The sequence below is a fragment of the Pungitius pungitius genome, chromosome 3 (genome assembly GCF_949316345.1).
Source record: "Pungitius pungitius chromosome 3, fPunPun2.1, whole genome shotgun sequence".
Lineage (NCBI taxonomy): Eukaryota > Metazoa > Chordata > Actinopteri > Perciformes > Gasterosteidae > Pungitius > Pungitius pungitius.
The window spans coordinates 13,450,603-13,474,244 of record NC_084902.1 but is presented as its reverse complement, the minus strand read 5'-3'; the positions used below and the strand labels follow the sequence as shown (position 1 = coordinate 13,474,244).

General features: G+C 42.4%; 1 protein-coding gene across 8 annotated transcripts in view; it reads right to left on the bottom strand.

The window, feature by feature from the left end:
• LOC119216416 (protein furry homolog) overlaps positions 1-23,642 on the bottom strand; it is a 40,715-nt gene that overhangs the window by 3,942 nt on the left and 13,131 nt on the right. For 4 of the 8 annotated variants that reach the window (XM_062561235.1, XM_062561237.1, XM_037469269.2 and 1 more), the window contains exons 8-55: positions 22,645-22,813; positions 22,379-22,471; positions 22,154-22,252; positions 21,604-21,705; positions 21,131-21,234; positions 20,622-20,730; positions 20,396-20,482; positions 19,827-19,998; positions 19,548-19,680; positions 19,363-19,470; positions 18,627-18,882; positions 18,261-18,443; positions 18,073-18,159; positions 17,333-17,592; positions 17,035-17,224; positions 16,666-16,790; positions 16,238-16,295; positions 15,948-16,039; positions 15,632-15,804; positions 14,950-15,110; positions 14,341-14,451; positions 13,739-13,893; positions 13,294-13,393; positions 13,034-13,205; positions 12,398-12,654; positions 12,169-12,315; positions 11,895-12,063; positions 11,575-11,665; positions 11,405-11,487; positions 10,780-10,930; positions 10,407-10,510; positions 9,329-9,514; positions 8,443-8,644; positions 7,905-8,026; positions 7,624-7,811; positions 7,121-7,215; positions 6,442-7,022; positions 6,172-6,269; positions 5,913-6,083; positions 5,639-5,779; positions 4,958-5,137; positions 4,063-4,227; positions 3,876-3,950; positions 3,583-3,753; positions 1,917-2,117; positions 1,299-1,439; positions 340-491; positions 55-262 (exon numbers count right to left, since the gene is read on the bottom strand). In XM_062561235.1, coding sequence (XP_062417219.1) covers positions 55-262; positions 340-491; positions 1,299-1,439; positions 1,917-2,117; positions 3,583-3,753; positions 3,876-3,950; positions 4,063-4,227; positions 4,958-5,137; positions 5,639-5,779; positions 5,913-6,083; positions 6,172-6,269; positions 6,442-7,022; positions 7,121-7,215; positions 7,624-7,811; positions 7,905-8,026; positions 8,443-8,644; positions 9,329-9,514; positions 10,407-10,510; positions 10,780-10,930; positions 11,405-11,487; positions 11,575-11,665; positions 11,895-12,063; positions 12,169-12,315; positions 12,398-12,654; positions 13,034-13,205; positions 13,294-13,393; positions 13,739-13,893; positions 14,341-14,451; positions 14,950-15,110; positions 15,632-15,804; positions 15,948-16,039; positions 16,238-16,295; positions 16,666-16,790; positions 17,035-17,224; positions 17,333-17,592; positions 18,073-18,159; positions 18,261-18,443; positions 18,627-18,882; positions 19,363-19,470; positions 19,548-19,680; positions 19,827-19,998; positions 20,396-20,482; positions 20,622-20,730; positions 21,131-21,234; positions 21,604-21,705; positions 22,154-22,252; positions 22,379-22,471; positions 22,645-22,813 — 7,378 coding nt within the window. The other 4 variants (XM_062561234.1, XM_062561236.1, XM_062561239.1 and 1 more) reach the window with 2 other exon arrangements.

The following is a 23,642-nucleotide window of genomic DNA, read 5'->3' as shown; positions in this document are numbered from 1 at the left end:
CACACTGCTAATGGGATGCGGGTTAATACTAGTTACAAGGCCATGCTATGATACCTGAAAGAGTGAAGAAAACACATGAAAAGTGTAGACTGCACAAGATCCATCTGAGTCAGTGACAAGCTGGTTGATGTGACTTTGCCAAGCCTCCTCCGCATCATCGCATACTGCTGGTTGGAAAGCTGCGAGGATGGCGCTGAAGAAGGGTGATGGCGGAGGTGAGGATCTGGACTCCAACATGTTGTCTCTCTCGTCCTCCGCGAAACTGAGTGGACATAAAGCCATGTTAAAGATGGTCTTTTTGAAATGTATCTACTATTGGGAAAAGTTGAGAGTCGGTACCTGGGCTGGCAGCTGTCAAAGTCGAGTTCTCCTTTGCAATTAATGTGAACGATGTCCATAATCAAACTGTCTCCACAGTGAAGTTCAAGGGGTGGTTCACTGAATGAGAGAGAGAGATCGCCCTCGTGGACAGTGGTGTCTTCATCCTCATGCTAAAAGAAAACAGGACATATACGCTCAGCAACTGGCAAAGTTAACTAGTGATGAACAAACCCTGAGACACCATGCAGTGACGGCTATAATGAAATGAAATGTACATATGTTAGATTTCATTATTTAATAGATAATTGCGTGGGTAAAATGGATACACTAACCTTGGCGTGGGACCCTATGGACACTCCTTGTGCTGTTGCCTTTTATTTGGTCATTTGAGTGTGCATAAATTAGGCCAATTAAATGGACCACAAAATAATTCAATTAAGCCAGCATTGTGGCCCTGCACACCCATGTTTGTGGGCAGGCAATGTGTGAACCTTTTGTGACCTCTCACATGCCAAGAGTTTTTAGTTATTGCTTAGAGCCACCCAGACAGGATCAATAGGTTAACACATTGCCTTAAACAGACGGACACAGAAAGAAAGAGATTTTTTCTTTTGCGCTACAACCCCTTAAAACGGCCAAGATTAAAATAAGGCACAAACTAACCCATAGCCCAAAGCGTTAAAGATGGCCTGCTTGCAGGTTTTAGTTCATTCTCCTTTAGCATGCACTCAATGAAATAAATTAAGAAAATGCCAGCTCATGCACTACTCCAAAGAGGGAAATGTAAAAAAGTCCCAGTGCCACAACACAATACGTTAAAGACTGAATCCAAAACACATAGAACATCCAAGACACTTCCCAAAAAGAGACCACAGATAAGCTCCTTATTTGGCAAAATTAGTAAAGAACTCTACTATGGAGTTGCCATAGGTATTAGTAGTTCCTAGTATCTGAGACACTCCGAAGCCCTTATTCACCCGCTGCTTCGAGTCCTCTGGCAGTTGGACATCAAAACTAGGATTTTTCGAGTTCAGGGGAGTTGAATCAGCTGATGTGTCAAAAAAGGCAGAGGGAGACTCCCTGTAACTGATCTCTGCTGTTGGAGAGAAGCTGACCATCTGAAAGAGAGACAAAGCGACATTCATTGAAATGTTTTGAAACAATCTTACAATCGAAAGTTTTTTAGAAACTACTGGAATGAAGACTGTAAAGTCAACGTTCCTGAGTGAACTGTAAGCAGAGAGCGTGGTAGACTGGCTAACCAATCAGGAACATGAGAGGAGTCGGATGAGAGCTGTTTAGACACAAAAGGCCTTATTCGCTTTGCAGCATGAACGTGCTAAGCAAATTGAATCATATTAGTGAGGTATTTGCTGTGCAATAAAATTGAATGTATCCTACTTAAGTTTCATGGGCTAATATGTTTTGTTATAGATTATGGTTGAAATCATTATCATACTGATAAAATGTGTTCTACACGGTTCCCCAAGTAAAATAAAACACCTTTTAAATTGTTTTGAATATCACTTACAATCAACATTATGTAATGTTTTACTTCACAAGGAGAGAGCTGAGCGTTTGTTAAGTGAACATACGAGCTGGGATTGGGAGAGCGTCTGGCTGGCCATGAGGGAATCTTCCTCCGACGACTCGTCTGAGTCTTGATGGGTGAGCTTGCTGAGGCTGGGCATGCTGCTGGACAGCTGACTGTCCTCCAGGGGCTGCAGGTCACTCCGGTCCAGACTGTCCATGGAGCGTCTACGTACACCCCAGTTGAAGTTGTCCATACTCTCTCCCTGCAACAGAGAATGGCATTAAAGTACCAAGCAACTTCCAAAAAGTGTAACACAGTCAAACACAAACACATGCACACACAAAAACATACCTTCTAATGACACATTTACGCTACCATGCAGTGGAGGTTCAGGGAGGGGTATGTGTCCGAGGAAGGTCTTTCCCGTTGTAGCTAACTAGAGCATAGTACCCTTACAAAGCTCATGGTGAACTATTCGGGTGCTAAAACACTGTGATAATTCAGGACCTAAATATTCACAAGTCTTAAGCCCTTGAATTTGTCTGTTTCCTGTTTAAAATGCCCAGCAACTTTTCAGCTGGACTTGGCCAACTTCCACATTCCACTAAAGCTCCCCACAGATTCGACAGGGGACAGTTTCCGTGGCAATTTACGTCAGGCCTTTACTTTGGCCTAGACTTTTATTTTCTCCAAATACATCATTTGTGATTGTGGTCAAACATCTTTCCCTTACACCTTGTCAGGCTGTTCCATGTGGTGTTGTGTCATTAACTTAAAAACTGCCGCACCTTTTCAGTTAAATTTAACTGTTTCACTGTTTCTCAGCCTTGGGCACATAGAGATGTGAGTGTTATTCCCACAGCATCAACTTGCTGAAAATGCCAAGATGTCACTGTGTTTTTTTAAGGCACTGACTAAGTAAGTATGTAAGTAATAAAATGAAATAAAGAGATATGTATATTTGAACAATGCAACACGAATTATGTTAAATTCAACAAGTTATTGCTGCAAACAACGTGAACAACAATGTGTGAAATATCAGCATTTGGGCTTCTGTGTAAATTCACAGAACTGAATTGGGAGAATTGGATCTCGCCTCAAAGTAAACCAACAGAAATGGTGGGGTCAACTGCATAAACTTCTCAAATGAATAAGTGTGTACAACTCAATGTGTGTATTGTTAAAATAAGGATTTCAGTGTGATGTATGATAGCACTTCAGTCCTCACTATCAAACTGTGACCTTAAGACTACTAGTCCTATGTGATGTCTGGTTGCTAAAAATACTGTGCGTCTTATACCTAAGAACTGAGTGGACATGTCTCTCTTACACTACATGAACATTGCAGAATCTGTTTTGTAAATTAGACGGCATGCACACACATTTGCTTCTCTATGCTATCAGTGTGGCAGCTCATTAAATTATCTGGACAAGCAAAAGCTCTTTGGATGAAAACATGACTAAACTTACCTGTAGCTCCTTGATAGCACGGACAGAAACAAACAGAAAAAAAGAAACCTCATTACTCAGAGTAGGCAGACCTGACTCAGAAGAGTGTTCGAGTGCACTTTGGAGTAGTAAAATAGTCTGAGATGTTGCTTTTTTTTGCCGCTTTTGCATCACAAGTCTCACAATGGTGTTTTCAATCATGTTTGTGAAAGGGCACGAAAGAAAATACATTATTTTCTTTACAGTTGTTTCACAACCTTTGAGGTCCAGAAACTCACCTCTCCGTCTTCAAGCTCCACATCAAGGAAGTCAAAGTCTCGAAAGACTCTAAACTGTTGCTCTGAAGTTGTGTCGTCCGTGTTGTCTGGCTCCCGGGTCCCATCATCGGAGGACACTAGGCTGGGCTGGTGCTCCATGAGGTCCAGCTCCCCACAACTAGAGAAGATCACCTACAAGTGCAAAAATGAGGCACAAATTCCAAAGAGCATATGGTTAAAAAATGCATAATAACTAAAACAATGCTCGTGAAGTGATAGAATTCAAAGCAGGATTATAATATAGAGCCTCTTACTGAAGGATTTTTTTTTAGGCCCACGTCTTGTCCACACAGAGACAATACATTCACCAGTTTTTCCCGTGTTCTTTTCTGCAGGGTGCAAGAGAAAATTTAGTTGTCTTTCACAAAAAAACGAAATAAAATAAATGAAATAGCGCCATTATCAAATATTATTCTGAGAAGGAAAAGAAGATGTGCTCACCTGTGAAGACTGAGGCCTCTTCCAGCTGACTGGCACCAGGACGTTGTTGGAAGTGGATCCAGAGGAGGTGGAGGAGGTGCTGCGGGTCACCGCTGTGGTCCTGCTCTTCACATCTAGGCCCGGAGAACGTTGCAGGTCGTCGAAACGCCGACCAATCACCGGGGTCTAACAACGTGCAAAAAATGAAAGACAATGTTAGAGACGGAAACATCAATGAGTCAGGGAAAGTTGTAAAGTCTCTCTCTGCTTTGTCTATCAACGACTCAGACCCCACAACAGCTCCAGTTTTATCAAAGATGACTGTACAGTGATCGATATTTAATGTTCCTTGTCTGGCATTCATTAATGTTCAAGATTCATACTCCACCTGTTATTCTGCATAAGTGAAGAATTTGAGAAAACAACTTTTCCCTTGCTTTATCCCACAGTTGAAAAATAAAGTCTAAATATTTCAAGAAATATCAATAGGCACGCACTGGTGCCTATCCACTAAAAGTCACTGATTCACATACAAAGGACGGCAGCAAAGGAGCTGACATCATTTCCTGCCATTCATGAACTGCCCAAATAGCTGGCTGTTCAGTTCCCACACACACACACCACTCTGCCTGTATCTCTGACATCACGTTCCAGCCCTCTCTTCGCTAATTGTGTTTAGTTTCTGAGCTTTCAAGTTTATCACGAGGGGTTCGGTCGAAAAAAAAAAAGAAATATCAGCACGAAGGAAGGGAAAGAAATGATTCCTTTCCAAAAAGCTTTACTCACAACCTCAACAAGCACCACACCCTGGAAGATACAGGAAAAATACAGGGGCAATCAGACAAGCATTCAGCTTGCTTTAAGCTAGAAGGGACTTCCAAACCAAGAACGGAGAAAAAGAGTCAGAGTCTCTCACCTCAGATATGTCAAAGTGGAAATCCAGCGTTTTCCCAGGCAACGCCTTGGATGAGCGGTCCCATACGCGGCTGATGTCCTCACAGGAGATGACACTTTGTGGGGAAGACGGCTGCACCAAACTGGCTGATCGAGAAACCACCAGCTTCAGGATATTCAATGCTTCCCTCCAATGGACAGTCTATAGTTGACGCGGACACACAATCAAGTCATAAGTTCACACAAAAAAAAACCCCAACACATTTAGAACAAAACAACCACAAATGTCTTTCTGTGTGTTTAAATGGGGTTCTGTTTTTGGAGTTGCTAAGTGTTCTGGCCGTGGAGTCAGAAGGAGGACAAGCACAGGCCTAGCCTGAGGCCAAAGGGCAGACTGTGTATAGTTTGGGTGTGTCTACAAATGTACTCCAGAAGACAGCTTTTTTTTTTTTCCTTCCTCTTTTTTCCCATGAACACATACAAAAGTGACACAAGCAACACAAGACTCTTACTCAGAGCAACAGCGCCTAAAAGGTTTCCAATGATGACCGGAGGGTTTTCCCTTTACAAACAAATATCTCAAAGTGTTTACACATCATTATTCAACAAATACATTCAGCCATTGACTAAACGTTAATGTAAGGCATATTTTTTTATTATATTTAAGCTCATTTCCTGCAGTAGGACATACAGTCCAACTCACCTGGACAAATTTCTCAATCGTCTTGAGCACCTCCATGTTGAACGGTTTGGCTTGAATTCCACCCAGGTCCATGTGACTCAGGAGGCTGTAGATGATTTGTAAAAGAGTCTGCTGCATACTGGGGAGACCCTTCTCCAACAGCTGTGACCAGAGAATGATATATGAAAAGAATATATGAAGCCCCCTTTGACAAGCTGTGACATTAAGAATTACTGTAGAAAACTGTTTAGTGCCACTTGGCAAATATCCGATCAGCTGATGTAGCTTCACAAACCTCCGCCATGTAGGTCACCAGGTTGAGGGTTATATCCGAGAAGGCCTCGTGAAGATACCGACACACTACGTTCACCCAGGAGAAGCAGTTGCGCGTGTAGGAGTGCGTTTTGTACAGAGTCATCACATGAGCAAGGTTGGAGAGCTTGGCGTTCTTCTCCTCAAGGCATACCTATAAACAGATGCACACTGCATTAGCTTTTAACACATTACCATCAAGGGGGGGGCCTCGGAAAAAGAAAGTGTTAATGGAGCCAAACCTGGGATATCTTTTCGGCAACATCTTGACAGAACTGTGTGGGCCCATCAAAGTTCTGCACGAGATGTGGCAGCAGGCAGAGAACATTCAAGGGGAAACCTGATGGGTGAAGCGGGTAGGTTCATTCAATATTTCACATGAAAATATTCACAGATGTTTTTTTTCCTTCGCTGCACATTGTTATTACAATATTGCCAAAAAAAGAAGCCAAAGAATACCAACATGAATCGGTTTTTTAACGAGCCCATATCTATTGGTTCCTACAGCATACCTATGGCTTGGGACGTGTCCACCACAGGCACCCGGGACACCGGTGTGAGTTGGCAGAAGAGCTGAAGCGTGAGGTCAGTGGTGGAGGCGGAAGTGAAGCCCTTCAGCAGCAGCTGCTGGAGCCCAGTGAAGCTGCTCCACTGAAGTTGGCTCTGCAGTTTCTCCAGTTTCTCCCTGTTCTCCTGCTTGTCAAGCGACATGTGGCCCAGCAGCTTATTCAGCAGCCTCAAAGACATCTGATACTCAAACTCAAAGTCCGACTCCATTAATGACACTGCCACCCAGAAGATGGTGGCCAGCAGGTTGCTGGGGTGGTTGATGTTCGTCGGGTCGTTGATGTTGTCCTTCGACGAGGAAGGGCTGCGGGTCTTGGCGGGCCAAACCTGCTGCTCGCACGCTTGGATGCGGTCCAGCGTAGCGCTGCGAGGTGGATCGGACCACCTGTCCGCCTCGCCAAACTTCTTGGGGACAGAGGAGCTCCTCTGATGTCGGCTCCTCTCTTCCCTTCTGAGATTGAGCTGCCCTGTGCTTTTTCTGTTGGACAGCAGCTTGAGACTAGTGAGGAAATCTGGAGAAGAGGCTCTGGAATGAAACAAACAACAAATGAAAGTTAATGTGTGTCCTGATTTTTTTTATTTATTTTTTATTTCAAATTAAATACATGAAGAGGAGACACAAACCTAGTCAAGATGGCCATGAGATCGCTGTTCTTGAGACATTCTGCCAAGTTATCCACCACAGATTCCAGTGTTAGTAATACCTCCATCACGTAGCCCTGCAAGACAGAAAAAGATGTAGAGGATTTTCATTTATTTTTTGCTCGACAAAAATGGATTAAAAACAGCTAGATTTAAATAATATTTGATGGACAGGTATCATCTCTAAATGTAGTTCAAGGATATGCTGATCAGACTTCAATTTAGGATTTCTGCCATTAGATGATTACAAGATTTGTCTCTCTAAATCAGCGGTCTGCAACCTTTTTTTTTGCCTCAGGGACCGGTTTCATGTTAGACAATATTTTGCGGACCTGTCTTAAAGGTGGAGAGGATAACCACGACGAGGGTGTGCAACAGAAATGCTTGACAAATGTGTCAGGAGGGACAAGCGCATGTAAACGGGAGAGAACCCGGTCATTTTTCGAATTAAAAAAAAAAGTTTTTCTTTCTCTGGGGTAACTAACCTGCACCTCTTCTCCGTGCTCCCCAACGACCTCCACCAGCCGAGAGAGCAGGTCCGAGACAGCGTGGGAGGAAATGGGCTGTCGGAGGGCCCGAAACACCTGGAAGGAACGGCCGGCGTAGTGACGCGATGAACTACACAAGGCCGTCTGCAGCGCCACGTCACTGAGCTGCTGCTCCAGGTGGAAATCTAACGAGGACACAGATGAGAGTGTGTTATTGATAACAATACATTTTGAGTCGCAAAGTCAGGGTTCTGTAGTTTACTTTGCTGAAAGGTTACCTGAATTGGACTCTTTGAAAACAGAAACCACATGTCGTAGAAAGTTTGTCAGCTGCCCAGTGCTTTTTGAAATGTAGTTCTTTGCCGAAATGTCCTCATGGCACCACAGTGGTCCATATGCTCTATAAAACAACAGTTTCACAATTAATAATAACCACAAACATTACATTGTCTATGTGGAGGTCACTCTTAGAGAAAGTGAGACAAATGGCTGATTGTACCGATTCCAAATTCAGATTCTACTCTGGATTTGTTCAGATTAATATTGTCCGTTCTTAAGGTGGCCCTGCAAATACAATGTTAAACATTTAAGAGAGTTTGCAAAATTCCAGTTCTTGCTGGAATCTTAAAGTGCTCAACTGCACTCACTAATTTCAAATATCTATTCTAATCTACTCAGTCATTCATTGCATTATGCATGCAGCACCACTAGGTGGCAGTCTATGTCAAGAAATGTTAGAAAGCATATCAGAAGCGGATCTCTGCTGCGTTACGTGCTTATAATGTGCTCTCTCTTAAAACGATTTTCAATCAGCACCTTGTGGTTAAAAACTCAATGAGCTTATTGGTCTTCTCGTCGATTTTATTGGAAGCCACTAGCTCCTCGACCTCGTGTGAAATCTCCGGCAGCGTGCTGCTACTGCCTCCCAGACTCAAACTGGACGATGTAGAAGAAGAACTCAGACCAGAGTCTGGCACAGGAGACGCTTGACACTCCCGCAGGAAGTCAAAACATCCTCCTGAAAACCACAGAGGAACAGGTCTTTGATCAGAAACAAGTTATAGCGGTTCTTTTGGATGTTTGGTTCTCTTTCCCTCACTGCAACTTGCAGGATAGAACATGTTGGGCGCGGCATTGGCCTGTGTTTCTACACGTCTGGAATTTTAATCCAATTATTTGCATTATTTACATGTGGTTTAACTACAAAATAGCTGCATGTGTTGTTCATTTACAAACTGATTCTTCAAAATATTTCACAAGTTGTACAAGAATTATACATAAGGGAGTGTAGGAGAAAATGGGATGTTTTCTTTAAATCCAAATGGCAGGATAAAATAACACTATATTTAACCATGCAAGTTGTATTTAAATCGTCTAATGGACAAATAATACTCAAAACATTTCAAATGTCTAGACGTTCGAAAAACAAATATTTGACATGGGAAGGTTGCGTATTGAAGCCAGAGCAGATGGCCCCAATTTGGGCAAGAGGACAGAAATAGCATAATGGAATGCTTTAATCAAGACCTTTGATGTCCTCTGTGCTCAATATTGCTTTTGGCATAGTGGTCAAATATTTTCTCCCCTGATAAGAAACGTATCTATCCTCTGGAAGATAGATTTGTTGGTAGTTTTGCTTTATAAATAATGTTAGGGGAAACACTGAGTAAGATTGTGTGAAACTAAAAGCCCAGATCTTTACCTGAAGGTAAGTATTCCGGCTGGAGACTGGGTTTGCATGTGAGGGTCTTATTTCCGTTGAATTCACGTGTCTTCAGTAAAACTGAGGCGATGGCCTGGAAGTTGTTGTTACAGGACAAAGTAATGAGCAGGTGGAGGAGGAGACGTTTGCTGTGCTCAAACACCTCTGTACGGTAGTGATCCATACCTGAGGAAAGGAACAGACCAGTCAGCCTGTTTCAGTTATCTTTTAGTCTTTCAGTGTCAAGACAGACCGCTTAAACCAAGACCAAATCATGACTAGGATCAAGACCAGAACGTATAGAGACCTAGACAGGACCAAGACTTTATGGGGTTAACACCAAGTCAGGACAAGGACCAAGGCAGGGCAAAACCAGTGTAAGTGTCTCACTGCATGCAAAACTTTAAATAAAATGTGGCACATTTGATGATCTGAAAAATCAACACATTCTTCTGAAAGCACCCACACAAAACATTTATATACTATATATATGGTGCTATATACTATATATATATATATATATATATATGCAGTGTAGCATGAGACATTTCTTGATAAAATAATCAAAAGACATCACACAGGGGGAGTTTATGTTTTTCCTTTTTTTCTATCGGCAAAAAAATCGAAGGACCCTGAATCAACGCAACCATTTTAACTCAACACTCCTACACTTTTCCTTCTTTAACAGTGCCAGGGTAGTGGGGTGGGGAGAGGAGACAGCCATTAACAACAACTTAATACAAGAAATGTGTCAGTTATTGCACATTGAAGCAGGACGTACATCAATTGAGTGGTTAGTGGTCTTGTGACCAGCTTGAGAAACCAGGATCGATCTTGGGTCCTAAAACACTGAGTTCGTTGTTATGGCAACAACTAGAGTTCATTTAAACTTGGTTGTCACTTGACAAAGAGCCACGTTAAGTTAAATGCTACTGGAGCAAAATGCTTAAATATTATCTGCAATAAAATTTGTTCCGTATAATGGTAAATATGCAAATATCAGATGACAAAAAATCAGATTAAAAAAATTACAAAAATAGATTTTTATGGCTTATGACTGATAACAATGTGAACTCACCCAAAAACAAGGCATGTAGCAGCAAAGGCAAGTGCGCGGCCCAGTCCTCTCTCACGCTGTGGTCCACCACCATCTCGGTCAAGAAGATGACTGCTATATTGCACCTAAAACCAAAAAACATCAACTGTTAAGTTCAATCAAATGAAACACAACAGCCCACCAACATATCGAATCCCTAAAAAAACAAACCTTTAAGTGCACAGCAGCAGATCCAAAAAGGTTAGTATTGCTGTCTTTATCTGAGGGCATTTAAAAAGGTAAACTGTGCCCATTTATTTGAGGTCTCAGTTCTGTCTAATATCAAACTAAACAGCACCAGTTAATCGTTATTAAGCAGAATCACATTTTGCATTAATGCATGCACCAGTCTGACCTGTGCAGGGGTACTCTGGGTGTGATGGTCTCTGGCAAGTAGTCCACCAGTGGAGCCCAACAGCCTCCATTCAGAGGCATGGGCAGAGGATGGGGCTGATTGGTCTCAATAACAACCATCAGCCAATCAGCATAGGGGGGCAGAGGTTCGCCTGAATGGTTACAGAAAATGATAATGCTGTCATTTATCCAACACACACACACACCTGTGACAAATTGCCATCAAATTGCAGTTTGTGGAACTCCACAGCTGAACACGGCACAAGGGCAAACCACAGATTGGAGATTCATTAAAATAATGTAAAATGATTTAAAATCGTAGAAGAGAACATCAAGCTTTTCATTCTTACACACATTAGTCTGAAGGACCAAGTCAGATCAGGGCAGTATAAAATAGAAGTTTTTGGGTCACTGGCAGCAGTGCAGAGGCCCAGGGCTCGACTACTCTTATTTCAGTGCCAGTTCTCACAGAAGCCTTTTCAGAACCCCCAGGCCACTCCGCACTGTTCATGCATTAACAATGACACCACGCCACCATCTTTACCCTCAAAACCAGCTGGTGTATTTCACACTGACCAGACCGCGACGACTACTTCTAAGGGTGTCTGGTACAGAAATACACTCACTCTTATCTTCGTCGTAAGATCCTCCCGAGCTGTTGCTGTAGCGGGATTCCAGGCGGTTGTGGGCTCTTACTCTGTGGCTCAGCCTGAGGTCAGACATTTTTTTTTATCACGATGAGCATTGGTAGGACTATAATTGATCAAATGATAAGCTTTAATATCTTGCTCTCTACCTCTCCTCATACTCCTTTACAGTCTTGGTATCATCTGTGTCAGGAAAGCTCTCTGGGCCTGCAACAACAGTATTGCTACTCGATGTGGTGCCTTAAATAAAAAAAATAAAAAATGAGAAAAGTACTTATATTTTACAGTATTTTCTAGTAATGTCAATTGAGCATGATGTTTAACACCAACACTGCTTGACTGTTACCACTGGGATTCTACGGTTGGCCACATTGTAGCTCTACTGGAGCGTTAAGGATTTCCTAGTTGGTTGATATAAAAAACAAAATTTTTAACTGGCATCAACTATTGAGTGTTTTAAAAGATGTACCTGAAGCCGCTGTGGAGGCCTTGCTTGTAGCAGTGAAGCGATAGAAAGGAGGGCTATCACCATGCTGAACCACAGGGTTCACTGGATCTGTTTGTTGTAACTCAAATATCAACTCCTCCATGGTTTGGATGGTGTTGTTCCGGCACAGATAGATCACCACCTTCTTGATCTGAACAAAAGAAATCACAGAACATCTGTGAGACACTGGAGGAAACAAACAAAGGGTTAACTACATGATGATTTCCCGTTCGCCTTAATGATAAGTAGATCTTACATATGGCAGGAGGGTGGTATCACTACTGACACCGCATAAGCTGATGAGAAACTGTAGAGCGGTGTTCAGATTGCTGCTCCACTTCTCATTGCAGACTAAAGCGTTCCAGGAGTTTTCCATCTCCGGTCCAGGCAGGTCATCTCCATACTGACCCCAGAGGTTAAAAAAAAAATGTTAGCTGCAGGTTACCCGTGCCCCATTGGATCCCATTCCTCCAAAAGGACTTTACCTTGGCGGTCATGAACATGAGGTTATTGAGAACCATTGTTGTGGCCTGTAAGGAGCCCCAGCCGGTGCCTTTCAGCTGGTGGCAGGAACCTGCGCTGGTCGTCCGGATAGAAGCGTTATAATCCGAGGTGCATGGTGTGAAGACGGGGAGCAGCAGGCCGCTGTCCACCAGCTCGATGTTACTGAGCCAGGGCAAGAGGTAGGTCAGCATGATCTGCCTCCCATTAGAGTGAGTGGTGGGGAACCTCTGGCTAACCTCTGGAACAAGCAACATCAGAGTGACATCAGCAGAGGACTTCTGTAGTTATATTCTACACAGAAATCAAACAACATTGTATACCCTGCTTCACCATAATCGTCAGTTTAATCCTGAACTACATATTAATTAAATTCAAGTCTGCGGTTCCCTAGCTCTATTTAAACTGTCAGTATTTTTGTGGTCAGTGGGAGTGTCCATTCGTACGTTTGCGTGTGGGTGGTGGGACAGGAAAAAACGCTCTTAAGGATGACTGAGTAGCATTTAGTGTGAAACCATTAGAAGATGACAAGACTATCAGAGTATTACAGCAGGCAGAAAGGCCACAGCTAACCCTATTGTGGCCAAATGATCCACACAAGTACACAATAAAACAGCTACCTGAGAAAAGAGGAAGTGTGAGTTCCGGGTACATGCTGGCCAGCTGGCTGGAGAGCTGAGGCAGGGAGACGCTGTACAGAGGTGGCAGGGAACCGTGGGTGCCGTAGAGGATGCTGTTGGGCTTCTGCTCTGCGATCCTCTTAGAGTACACAAACAACTTTGCTTCAAGAATCTGTGCAAAGAAAGAGGAGTAGACGACGTTTGTTATTCATCCATTAAACCCCACACAAAAGCGCAAAAAAAGCATTTGTGTATCTCACCTGCATTAGCTGCATTGAAATCTCGTAGATTTCTCTGTTTGTGTCTGATGCCTTGAAGAGGACCAGATTCAGCAGCGTTACAATATCACTTGGATAGTTTCTGCTAGTTAGGAGAGAGAGAGAGAGAGAAATACATAACTTAATGGTTCAGTATTTATATTTCAAGTGTCCCACGTGTGTGTTTGGATTTAGGTTTTTGCCAAGGGAAGTCCAGCGTCAAATGAACAGCCATTTAAGAGGATCAGCTGGGGTTTGTAGCTTTGTAGCGCTCGATGATGGTTTCCCCACTCGGACTTGAAATGTGGAGGACTCTACCTGATGGAACTGCCTTTGATAAAATATCAAGTGCAGTTCCATCAGGTAGAGTCATCCATACTGTGTTTGTGCATGGGCAGCTGACCTCAACTAGTTGAACAGATGGCAAAGAGATTGTGAGACTTTCTACCTGCTGCCACAAACTGTAGCGATGGCTTTGAAGCAGCCTGAAGCCAGCTGGTAGGAGCCTGTGTAACAGCGATCCACAGCCCAGTTGAATAGATTGACCTGGTCAGCATTGAGCTCCAAGAGCAGGATGACGACCTCACAGCCAAGCTGGTGGACCTGAGCCAAAGCAGATCAACACAGACTGTCTTTTCACATCCAAGCATCACCACCATTCATGATTTTACACAAATATTTGAGACGGTGTGTATTTTCAAAAATCCAGGGAAGTCCAATAGCTTTACTTCTGTCATACAAAGATGATAAATTAAAATTGTTCTTGGCTATCCGGCCAGTGCCTGCTACACATCAAGTAATAATTGGATGAGGGCTCAAAGTCACATGCAGAGGATTTATCTCATTTCACAGTAAACTGCAAAAAAGAGAACATTGGATACATTTATTTTGACCCCAAAACTCTCGAAATCTGCAAGTTAATACTGAGCTCTTTGCAGTGTCTGGTGTTGGGCCTTTGGACGAAGCGGGCCCCAATAAGCTATCAGAAGGGGTGCTTTCTGCGTCAGCTCTTCGTTTTAATGGACTGCAGGAGAAGCATTGGACACATACCCGTTGATCCTGACAGGCAAGTATATTATCAAGCCACTTGTAGAGGTATCCGTCTGGAGAGAGGCCGACGTTATCAAACACAGGCCCGCAGCACAGCACAGCAGACATTGCCTGGAAGAACAAACAGTCAACAGTTGCAACACTGCACCAATTCGCAGGAGGTATATGTCTAGCTTCCAGAAGCCCTTTTGTGTGACTTTACAGTGCAGTGCTCATATTTAAGTCTGTCGTTTCTTTAAAACCTCAAAATAGAGGTGGGATTTACGCTGACAGTCACACTTTCCAATTCAGGAGTGTGCTGGGCTTGAGTTTGTCTTGTGGGTGAAGAAGAGTCTGTTTCAAACAACATAATTACATTCATGATGTATCAGCATCTTGCTATCAAGAATGACCGTCTACGGAATAGGTCAGATTGTTATGTACCCAAAACAGTATCACTGACAGAGGACATTTGAGGACTCATGCAGCACTTATTTTCAAATGTAGTTTTGTAATTGGATATGCAGTAGATTGCCCATTATACGTGTCTTTCTGCCTTATGCATTAGGGCGTCATATAAAAATATGTAAGAGCTGATTGAAGTCAATATATTGCATTATTTATGTTTACCTTTAGGGCACAATATTGATATCTTGTGATTTGGTGATTCCTGTCACTGTAGCGGTCCAGAGGGGTGAACATGATGCTGAAAGGACCGGCCCACTGACTGAAGAGGATGAAGAGGTGATGCCGCAGGCTCTGCTGTGGAAACAGGAAGCGCCTGTGGTGCACTGGGGGATGCGGAGGGGGGGGGGGGGGGGCATACAAGTCTATAATAGATCTGCTCATTGAGACTGAGTGAGGAGTCAGCAAATAAAAACATTCAAGCTTCTTAAACTCATAACTAACTGCTAAAAGTGCATTTTCCAATATGATAATAAGGTGTTGATGTCCCTCGAAAGATCATTAGCCATTCAGTGGGGACTTCTGAATGCTTGGTCTACCATGAGTCATCACCTATCCTTGGCTGCTCTGTCCTTAAGCTGCAGATTTCTATTTTGGGATCTACTCTCTATCTATCTTGTTCATCTTTTTTTGGCTACCTCCACATTATGATCAATATCAGGAGCCTTGTGCTCCATGTGATGTGCAAACCCCAGCCAAAGGGGAGCTTATGATAGAATTAATGATCCACAAATTGATGAAAAAGGATTGTGTCAGGCATCCATATAAAATAAAGAAATGTAGCAATTGTTTTAATCCGACCTCCACAACATTGGCAATGAAAGACAGTTCAGGGTGCATCTTTTACCTGGTACACACTGGATGAGGTTGGCAACCATTGCGCTGAAGTGAGCTCGAATATCCTTGAGGATCTCGGCATCTTTGTCATTCTCTGCTTCCAGCAGCATCCGGGTAAGATCCACGTACTCCAGGAAGAGAGCGCCCAGAGCGAGGGTGTCACGTTCCAGAGCTCCGTTTGTACTGCAAGAGGAACGCACAGTGAAAATAAATTACAAACCAAACAAAAATATTTAGACTTATTTTTCAACTAGCACAAAGGTTTGACCTTGGAGATCTTGTTTTGTAGAATGGGGCTGTAATGTGTCAACAAATGCCAGACTAACCTGTCACTTATGACACCTGCATCAGCCAGCAGCTCAAAGATCCGCAGGAGCTGCAGTCTCAGCAGGTCTCGGCGCTCGCGCCGCTTCTTGTTCTGCAAATACGTATTAAGAAGAATCTTTCATGCCTTGAGTCCCTGTGATGTTATTCTATTTACTTTATTTAGTTGCTGAGAGGCTCGGAGACTGATAACGTTACACAGCACTATCCAATTCATCCACAAATGAAACATAGATATGCAATATATGTTTTGGTTTTGTTGGTTACTGTGCTGTGAATACAATCAACCAACCTCAGGTCTTCTTTCTAATGCTTCTTTCATTAGTGGATGAAGCTCCTCCACGAGTTCCCTGTTTGCAGGCAGTCAGAACATCCACAAGTCATCATGTCAAATACTTTCTGTCATAAATACATCCAGTAAAATGGACAAATGAAACTCATTTGGTTTGTATTTTTGAAGGAAAAGATTTGAGCAAAAAAATATGGGTATTATTAGGAAATTATGTAGATGGGGCTATACATGGTAACATAGTATAACTCAACTATAATCCCCTGTTTATCTCCACTTTGAATACAAAAAATACAAGTCAACGTGCACTTTTACAACAGAGAAAATAAAGGATTTAATTCCAACTTTAATTTGACTGGTCCTGTGCTGCTATCCATCTTTAAAACCAACGTACCCATGAATAAAAATAATAATTATGTTTTCAGATGTACCTGAATACAAGGGAATTTGTTCGACCAAAGCCCAGAACAAGTGACTCTGTCAACTCGATGCTCTCGGCTCTCATCAATGGAACCAACTGCTTCAGGAGCCAAGCTACAGACGGGCTCCCGATAACCTGAAACATCAACCATCGATGGTTCAGTCACACACACTAACATCACACACTACTTGAACACCACCTACTACACAAGGCTGCATTGAGGAGTTTCTCTAAAGTTAAGAACACACATGTGTCCTGTTCCATTCAAATGCGATAGCTGCTTTGTAATTTGATGCTTAAGAGGTTGAATTTCAACCAGCTCCGTATGAACACCTCGTTCTCGAGAGACAATGCACTCGGAGACTTATTAGGCGGCTACCTTGTTATCGTAGCTGACGCCGCCGTCGAGCGCGGCTGCTGCGATCTCAGGTGTCGACGCTCTCAGATGGCCGGGGCTCATGATACTGGGCTTGGCAACCCCGAAGCAAAGGATCAGGTAGTTCCTCCACAGGGTGACGTAATTGTCCCCGCTCCCAGACGCGTTGGTCTTCTTCGCATACACTGGGTTACTGGTGAACGATACAAAAAAATATATACATGTGTTTTTTTATCCGAGCTGTGTAGAACAAGGGATCTTAAGGCGGAGTTTATCATATGCACAGAGTGGCTGGTCTTACTTTGGGTCTACCAGAGGCATGAGCATCTGCATGCGAGTGAAGGCGTAGGGCCAGGCGTAGCTGAGGGCTGTGGAGCAGTGCTTGGGTAGGTTGTCCTGTCGGAGGAGGCTGTACACACAGAGCACCCAGGGGTCCTTCACGGACTGGGCGAAGATCCACACGTGTGAGGGGCTGCGGATGTCGTAATGGCTGTTTACGAGTAGTGCGTTCCACTCCACCAGCCACTGAAGGTCCACGTGGTTGTTTGCTGGCAGGGCGACCTGCATACGAGCAGTGGCACAGTGGGGTCAAAGGTCATGACTTGAACGACTAATCCCCATAGCAACATTTTCTTCCGTCTCTCACTTAATGCTGGTAATTAAGAATAATTATTAACATGTAAGTATGGCAGTTATTTAAGGAATAACCAAACAGTACATTTAAAGAACAATTTCAAAATGTATGCTGACATTTACTGTATGATCACTTTGTAAATAAATATTAGCAGCATGTTGACAGTGTGGTTATTACGTAACTGAGAGTCAAAGGTCAACAGCTGTTCAGTTCCAGCTGTTTGTCCCTCTTTGACACAGTAGATTACTAAACCAAGCATTTGCTGTTTTATAAACCAGATCCCACATGGGCAGATATTAAAATGACACCAGACCTTCTGGACTAGATACAAATAATGAGCTTCTCAATGCAGTGTACATAAAACCTAATTGAAACACCAGGTTTAGTTTGGAGCTACAAAACCTTACCGTGTCAGAGACTGCAACATTAACAAAACTCTCCAGGATTACAGGACTGAGCTGATCCATGATCTCTATCAGTGGTTTATCGTCCTCCTACGGTCGACAGAAAACCCCCATAAATACACAGTCTGTATCTTAATCTTGTAGTAATACAACTTGAATGTATTCTGTAACTTTAACTTGGTGCTGTTTACCTCAGACTGTCCGATGGTCATAAATAGACTTCGTATCTCTTTCAGTATGGCGATGGCAAGCCTGCGTGTGCTCAGCTGACAGGAGCAGAGCAGCACAAATGCCAGTCCCTCCACTGCATGCAGCACAGTGGAGTGAGGACCTCGCTCTGAAGGCATCTTAACACTTGAGCTGGACTGCAGCAGCTTTGAAATAGACATGGAAAGAAAACCAAGGATGATTTTTTAACAGTTGCAAGATCAAAATCTGAGCACATAATCATTTTTATTTCTACACCGGGCATTTGATGTTGTGTTGTAGAAGTATAAACGTGAATGAGTGAAATTCAGATGATCCTGTACCACTTGTGACAGTATGTCATTACTTACCTCCGCTGTGTGCACTTTAGCAGTTTCATAGGTCTTCCCTGGGGCGGCCAGGGTTAGTTTCCACTGTGTAAGCAGTTGCAGCAGTAATTTTAGGGATGTATCTAACAGTCCCTGGTGAGTGTCTTGGACCTCACGCAACAGGAAGTTAGTGAATCCAAACAGAACGTCATCACGCCAGTCAGAGAAATCCACCAGCAGACTTTGCAAAGAATTCTGGGCAATGAGCCGCAGCTCGTCATCCATGTGGATTGTCAATCTGACAAAGAAGACATGGAAATTATAGAATACAACAGCTTTCTTTGGAGGAACGAAATAAAGTCCCTTATCTGACAAGGTTTCAGTTCAGATAAACTAAGCCTGAAGATTACCCAGGGAGCAGGATTTTAACAGAGCTAAAGCTTTATCTGTTTCACCTGAGGCACTTTTAGCCATCTAAAACATGCCTGCTTTGAATAATGAGATAAACTGTCAGCACTATTAGTATAAAATTAGTATCATAAATAAAACGGAAAAGTGGTTATCAGAATTATTATTATTAAAATTTAGAAACTATTTATGTACTCAGGCATACACTTGTGTAGCAGGCTCTTACTATGCCAGAATGCGTCCAAAACCCAAACATGAATAGCCCTTGATTTGATCTCATCCGGTTAACCCTCTTGTCAGACAGTGTGAGTGTTCACTGCTTTGTCTTCCCCATAAAGGGGCTTTCCCCACGATACAGTCTGTGACTCACCGGGAGAGCAGGTCTATGAGCTCTGGCTTGGACATCCCGTCGGGCAGGATGCGAGGAATGGCAGCGACACACGTCCTGAACAAGTCAATCTTGGGCTTTCTTTCACCTCTGTCAAGGGCAGATTTACAGGTTGAACTGTAAACTGTTTTGTGCCTCTAGGATGACAAAAAGGCCTGTGCACTTACGTGATCATGTCCTCAGGCTCCTTGTTCAACATCTGAGCATTAGTCATCATCATGCAGCGTCCCACCTCTTTGTCCAGGTGTTTGAGGATATTATCAATTGCCTTCCGCACATGAAAATAATACTGTGACATCCCTGGAGAAGAAAGGAAATCTGTTAATATCTCTGTTACTCATCTGCAAATGGCCATTTAAGTCCCATATTTGGTTCTTAAGTTGTCCCCCCGGGTCTGCAGCACCACGGCATTTTCAGCATTCCGGAGCATGATTTGTCTCACTCACCAATGACTTTGGCCTCCTCATCCGTCAGTGTTTTGCTCAGGTATGTCTTCTTGACTCGCAGCGTATTCCCAGAGGGTAAAGTGCAACCAGTGGTAGGCATGGGGGGCTCGCCATCCTTCTGCTGCAGCTTATCAGCTATGACCATGAATGCTCTCAGACCAATATTCATTCTCTGCACAAAAAAGTTCAGGTGGTTTTAAATATGGTATATTTGCAATATTGCATTATTTGTCTGCTACTGACAATGAAACACCACTGCAGCAATTGCTGCAGTTTCAAAAAGTAAACAGTAGATTAATATATGCAAATTGTACGTAATTCTTTCTTTTCTCAGAATTGAGAATGCTTTATATATATATACCTATAGAAAGATTGATATATATATATATACTCTCTTGTGCCTGCTGTGTGTCAGACTCTTTTCTTTTTATAACTATCAATGTAGGAAGCTCAGGATCAGAAAAAAGCAGATAGGCAGTATTATGAGAGAATGCTATTTTGATGATGCTCTAATTGCTGCATTTCTTTATAAACACATTAAACTTCCTAAGTGAATATTGAATGCATACCTCTGGATTAAGACTAAAGGCTTTTGCGGGTTTCCCAACACAAAGAAGGTCAAAGACAATCTCTCGCATGGCAAAGTCAAGCCTTTCCTGTAGTCAAATACAAAGAGACAATGTGTTAAATATGATGTCATGAGGTTCCAATGATATACCTTATATTTAACATACAAGAAAAAAACAGGTTGTGACAGTGTGACTTTTCTATAGTATAGCCTATTATTGCTTTTACCTGTGCAATGAACTGTATGATTTTGACAAAGATATTGAGAGGCATGTCTCTTGGCACCACACTGCGGGAGCCTTTGGGGAAAAGTGTTGTTATGATGGTGTTGAGGCGACTGTGGACATAGAGAATAAATGTTATGGGGATACTTAAACTAGCTTCTTTTTTTTAACACTGTATTCAATTAGTTCATGCTTGAGAGGATGTTTATTTTCAGGATAAGTTTTTTATTTACATGTGTAAAATGTCTGGCTTGCCTCCTTCAGGATCATAATAACGTATGTAAAGCTGGTAAAAAACGGCACTGACAATCAGTTCATAAAAAATAATTTAAAAGCATTCCTTTTTCTGCAAACACCAATAAATTCAGTTACAGACGGAGGGTTTGCAGTAAAAAGGCTACTTGTATGTACTTTTTTGTCAAACCAATGTTGACTGGAAATTATCATCAGAAGGACACATTTTAAAAGCAGTAACCAATTCTGGCCGAGGCCAAGGAGTTTCTACATATTTACCCCTGTGTTGCGGTGTTGCTCTCACACTTGATTCTGACCATGTACACCCACAGTAGTCGATACAGGGACTCCAATGCAACACGAGCCATCTTAGGGTCTCTGCTCTGTAATGCAATCACAGTTATGAAACAAAGTCTATGACAGAACAGCTTTCAAACAAGGTACCTGATTTTATTTTATTTTTTTAATACAAATTGGTAGATAGAGTTGTTTTTCTAATTACCCTCGGCTTATAACCCGTATTTAATGCTTTGCCCGTATATAATAATTTTTACCGGAAGCATTGAGCAACACTACCAGACATGAATACAATAAAACAGCAAGCAACAATGTATATTAGCACAATTCTGATAACTGCAAAATTGATATAAAATAATACAAGCAACTTTTATGTAGTATTTGAAATGTCCTTTTTGACTAACAAAAACAACGTTAGTGTGAATTGAAGGCTTCTGGTTTCCAGGCTGTGTTACCTTCAGATTTGAGAGGCAGTTGTTGAGGAAGATATGCCACCTGTTGAGGAAGAACTGTTTCTGGCTGACACACAGCAGGCACGTCACCAGCGGGTAAAACGCCTGTGTGGAGAACATTCAGCGTTTAGATCTCTTTGATTTTAACCATATCTGCATTACAGTTATGTAAGACCAGCTTTATTTTGAAGAGACAATTATCTTTTCTCTTATGTTATTTTTTAACATAAAAAAGAGTTAATGTTGTTGAACTGCTGTGTTGAAATGCTTCATTGAAAACATATGTTTACATGTACTACACTGCATTCCTGATCATTTCAATGCTGGTGTCTGGCGGCCTGTCTTCTCTCATAAATTATTTCTAGTGTGGGCGATGACGTTGATGGAGAATGTTACACAAGAGTGACCTTGGAAGGCTTGAGGATTCACAGAGACTACAGGCATCCAGGCAATCTAAGCATGCAGCAGAGGGTGTCAAAAGTGAAAGCTAAACAGAGGTCTAATGAGGCCAACAATCAATTATCAGTTTTATTTTTTTTGCCAATTAACTCACCAGCGAGTGCTTCTTTCTGGAGGACAAGTCCAGGGTTGTGTCGTACAAACTGTCCACAAAGTTCCTCAGACAGGGTACGTTCACCTCATTTTTCACGGCCTAGGACGACATTACACAAGGTCACGGTATGAGATACAAGCCCATCCAGAGTGCCATTTGCTCATTTCAAACCAATATTTTGTGATGCATGCAAAGTATACTAAAGGGAAAAGAACCATAACTTACCGCTGCAACAGGAACCAAAATTTCAACAAAGAGACCAGCCAAGGCATGCTTAATGTCCTTGTCCTTGACTTCCAGGAAATATTGGGCACACTCCTTCAAAAAACAGCGTGGCCAATTATTTATAACTTTATTTATAACTATAATTTATAACTTGTATGGTTACAGAAATTGGAGAAAATATAGTGTTATGCTGTATAAACTCATAGTCATTTTATATTGTAGCAAGGTTTATGATAAACCTTATAGATTATGGAAGTCTGCTGTACCTGCATGAACTGAAAAGAGGCTTCAAAATCCTCGACAGGATACATCTTTATTCGAAAAAACTTGACCCCCATGATGAGGCTAATCGTACTCTGCGCCACATGAGGACTCTGCTCTTTCTGCCGCAGCTCTTTTAACTCAGTCATAAACTTCTTCTTCACAGCAGGAAACCTGAAAGAAAGAAAGACATTCTTGTATAGCTAAGTCAGACAAATCCCAAATCAGCACTTCTACAAAAAAGTTCCTCCACCTCAGAGTCGTGACGGGGAGAGAATATACACAATATTAAGGAAGCACACATCCCAAAAACATCACCCCCAAGTCTTACCCTCGCTATGCAGACTCTGAGTCTGTGCACTGAGATAAACTCCTGGCCTAGCAGCGGATCCTTTGCCCAAATTGAACCAGAGACGGGATTCTTCAGCTGTTCTAAATTTAGAAGATAATTCATCATGAGAGCTCACGTAGAGCATCTCTTAATCTCTTCCCTGGTGCCTGGTAGTGTACTCATCCCAAAGTTCAGCTGCTTTCCATCTTAATAAAGAGAGGATGAATGTATTTTTATTTAATATTGAGAAAACACCAAATACCGGAATACCTTTGTTTCACAGTAATATGATTGACTTCCTTCTTCCTTGACCTCTGAGAAAAGTAAAGATCTCTCTAAAAGCCCCTCAGTAAAGTGTCGTCTGTGAGAAATTAAGCAGAGCGCACTTTTCTAAAGGAGGAATGAAGTGGGCTCATCCACCATATCTCTATTTTAAGGGTTTGTTCCTTGCAGCAATGATCTGAAAACTTCAAATAAACAGACATAACATTTCCAGTCCTAGTTTGGTTGGGACGGGAACCTGTCCAAGAGTGTGTCGTCCCTTGGGCCTGTTCCAGTCTTTTGAACATGTGGTGTTTGGCAGACAGGAATTCCGAATGGTAACACCATTGTGACACCACTGAGATATATGAACAAAACAATAATACTTAATTATTTAACCATAGTTCTGTC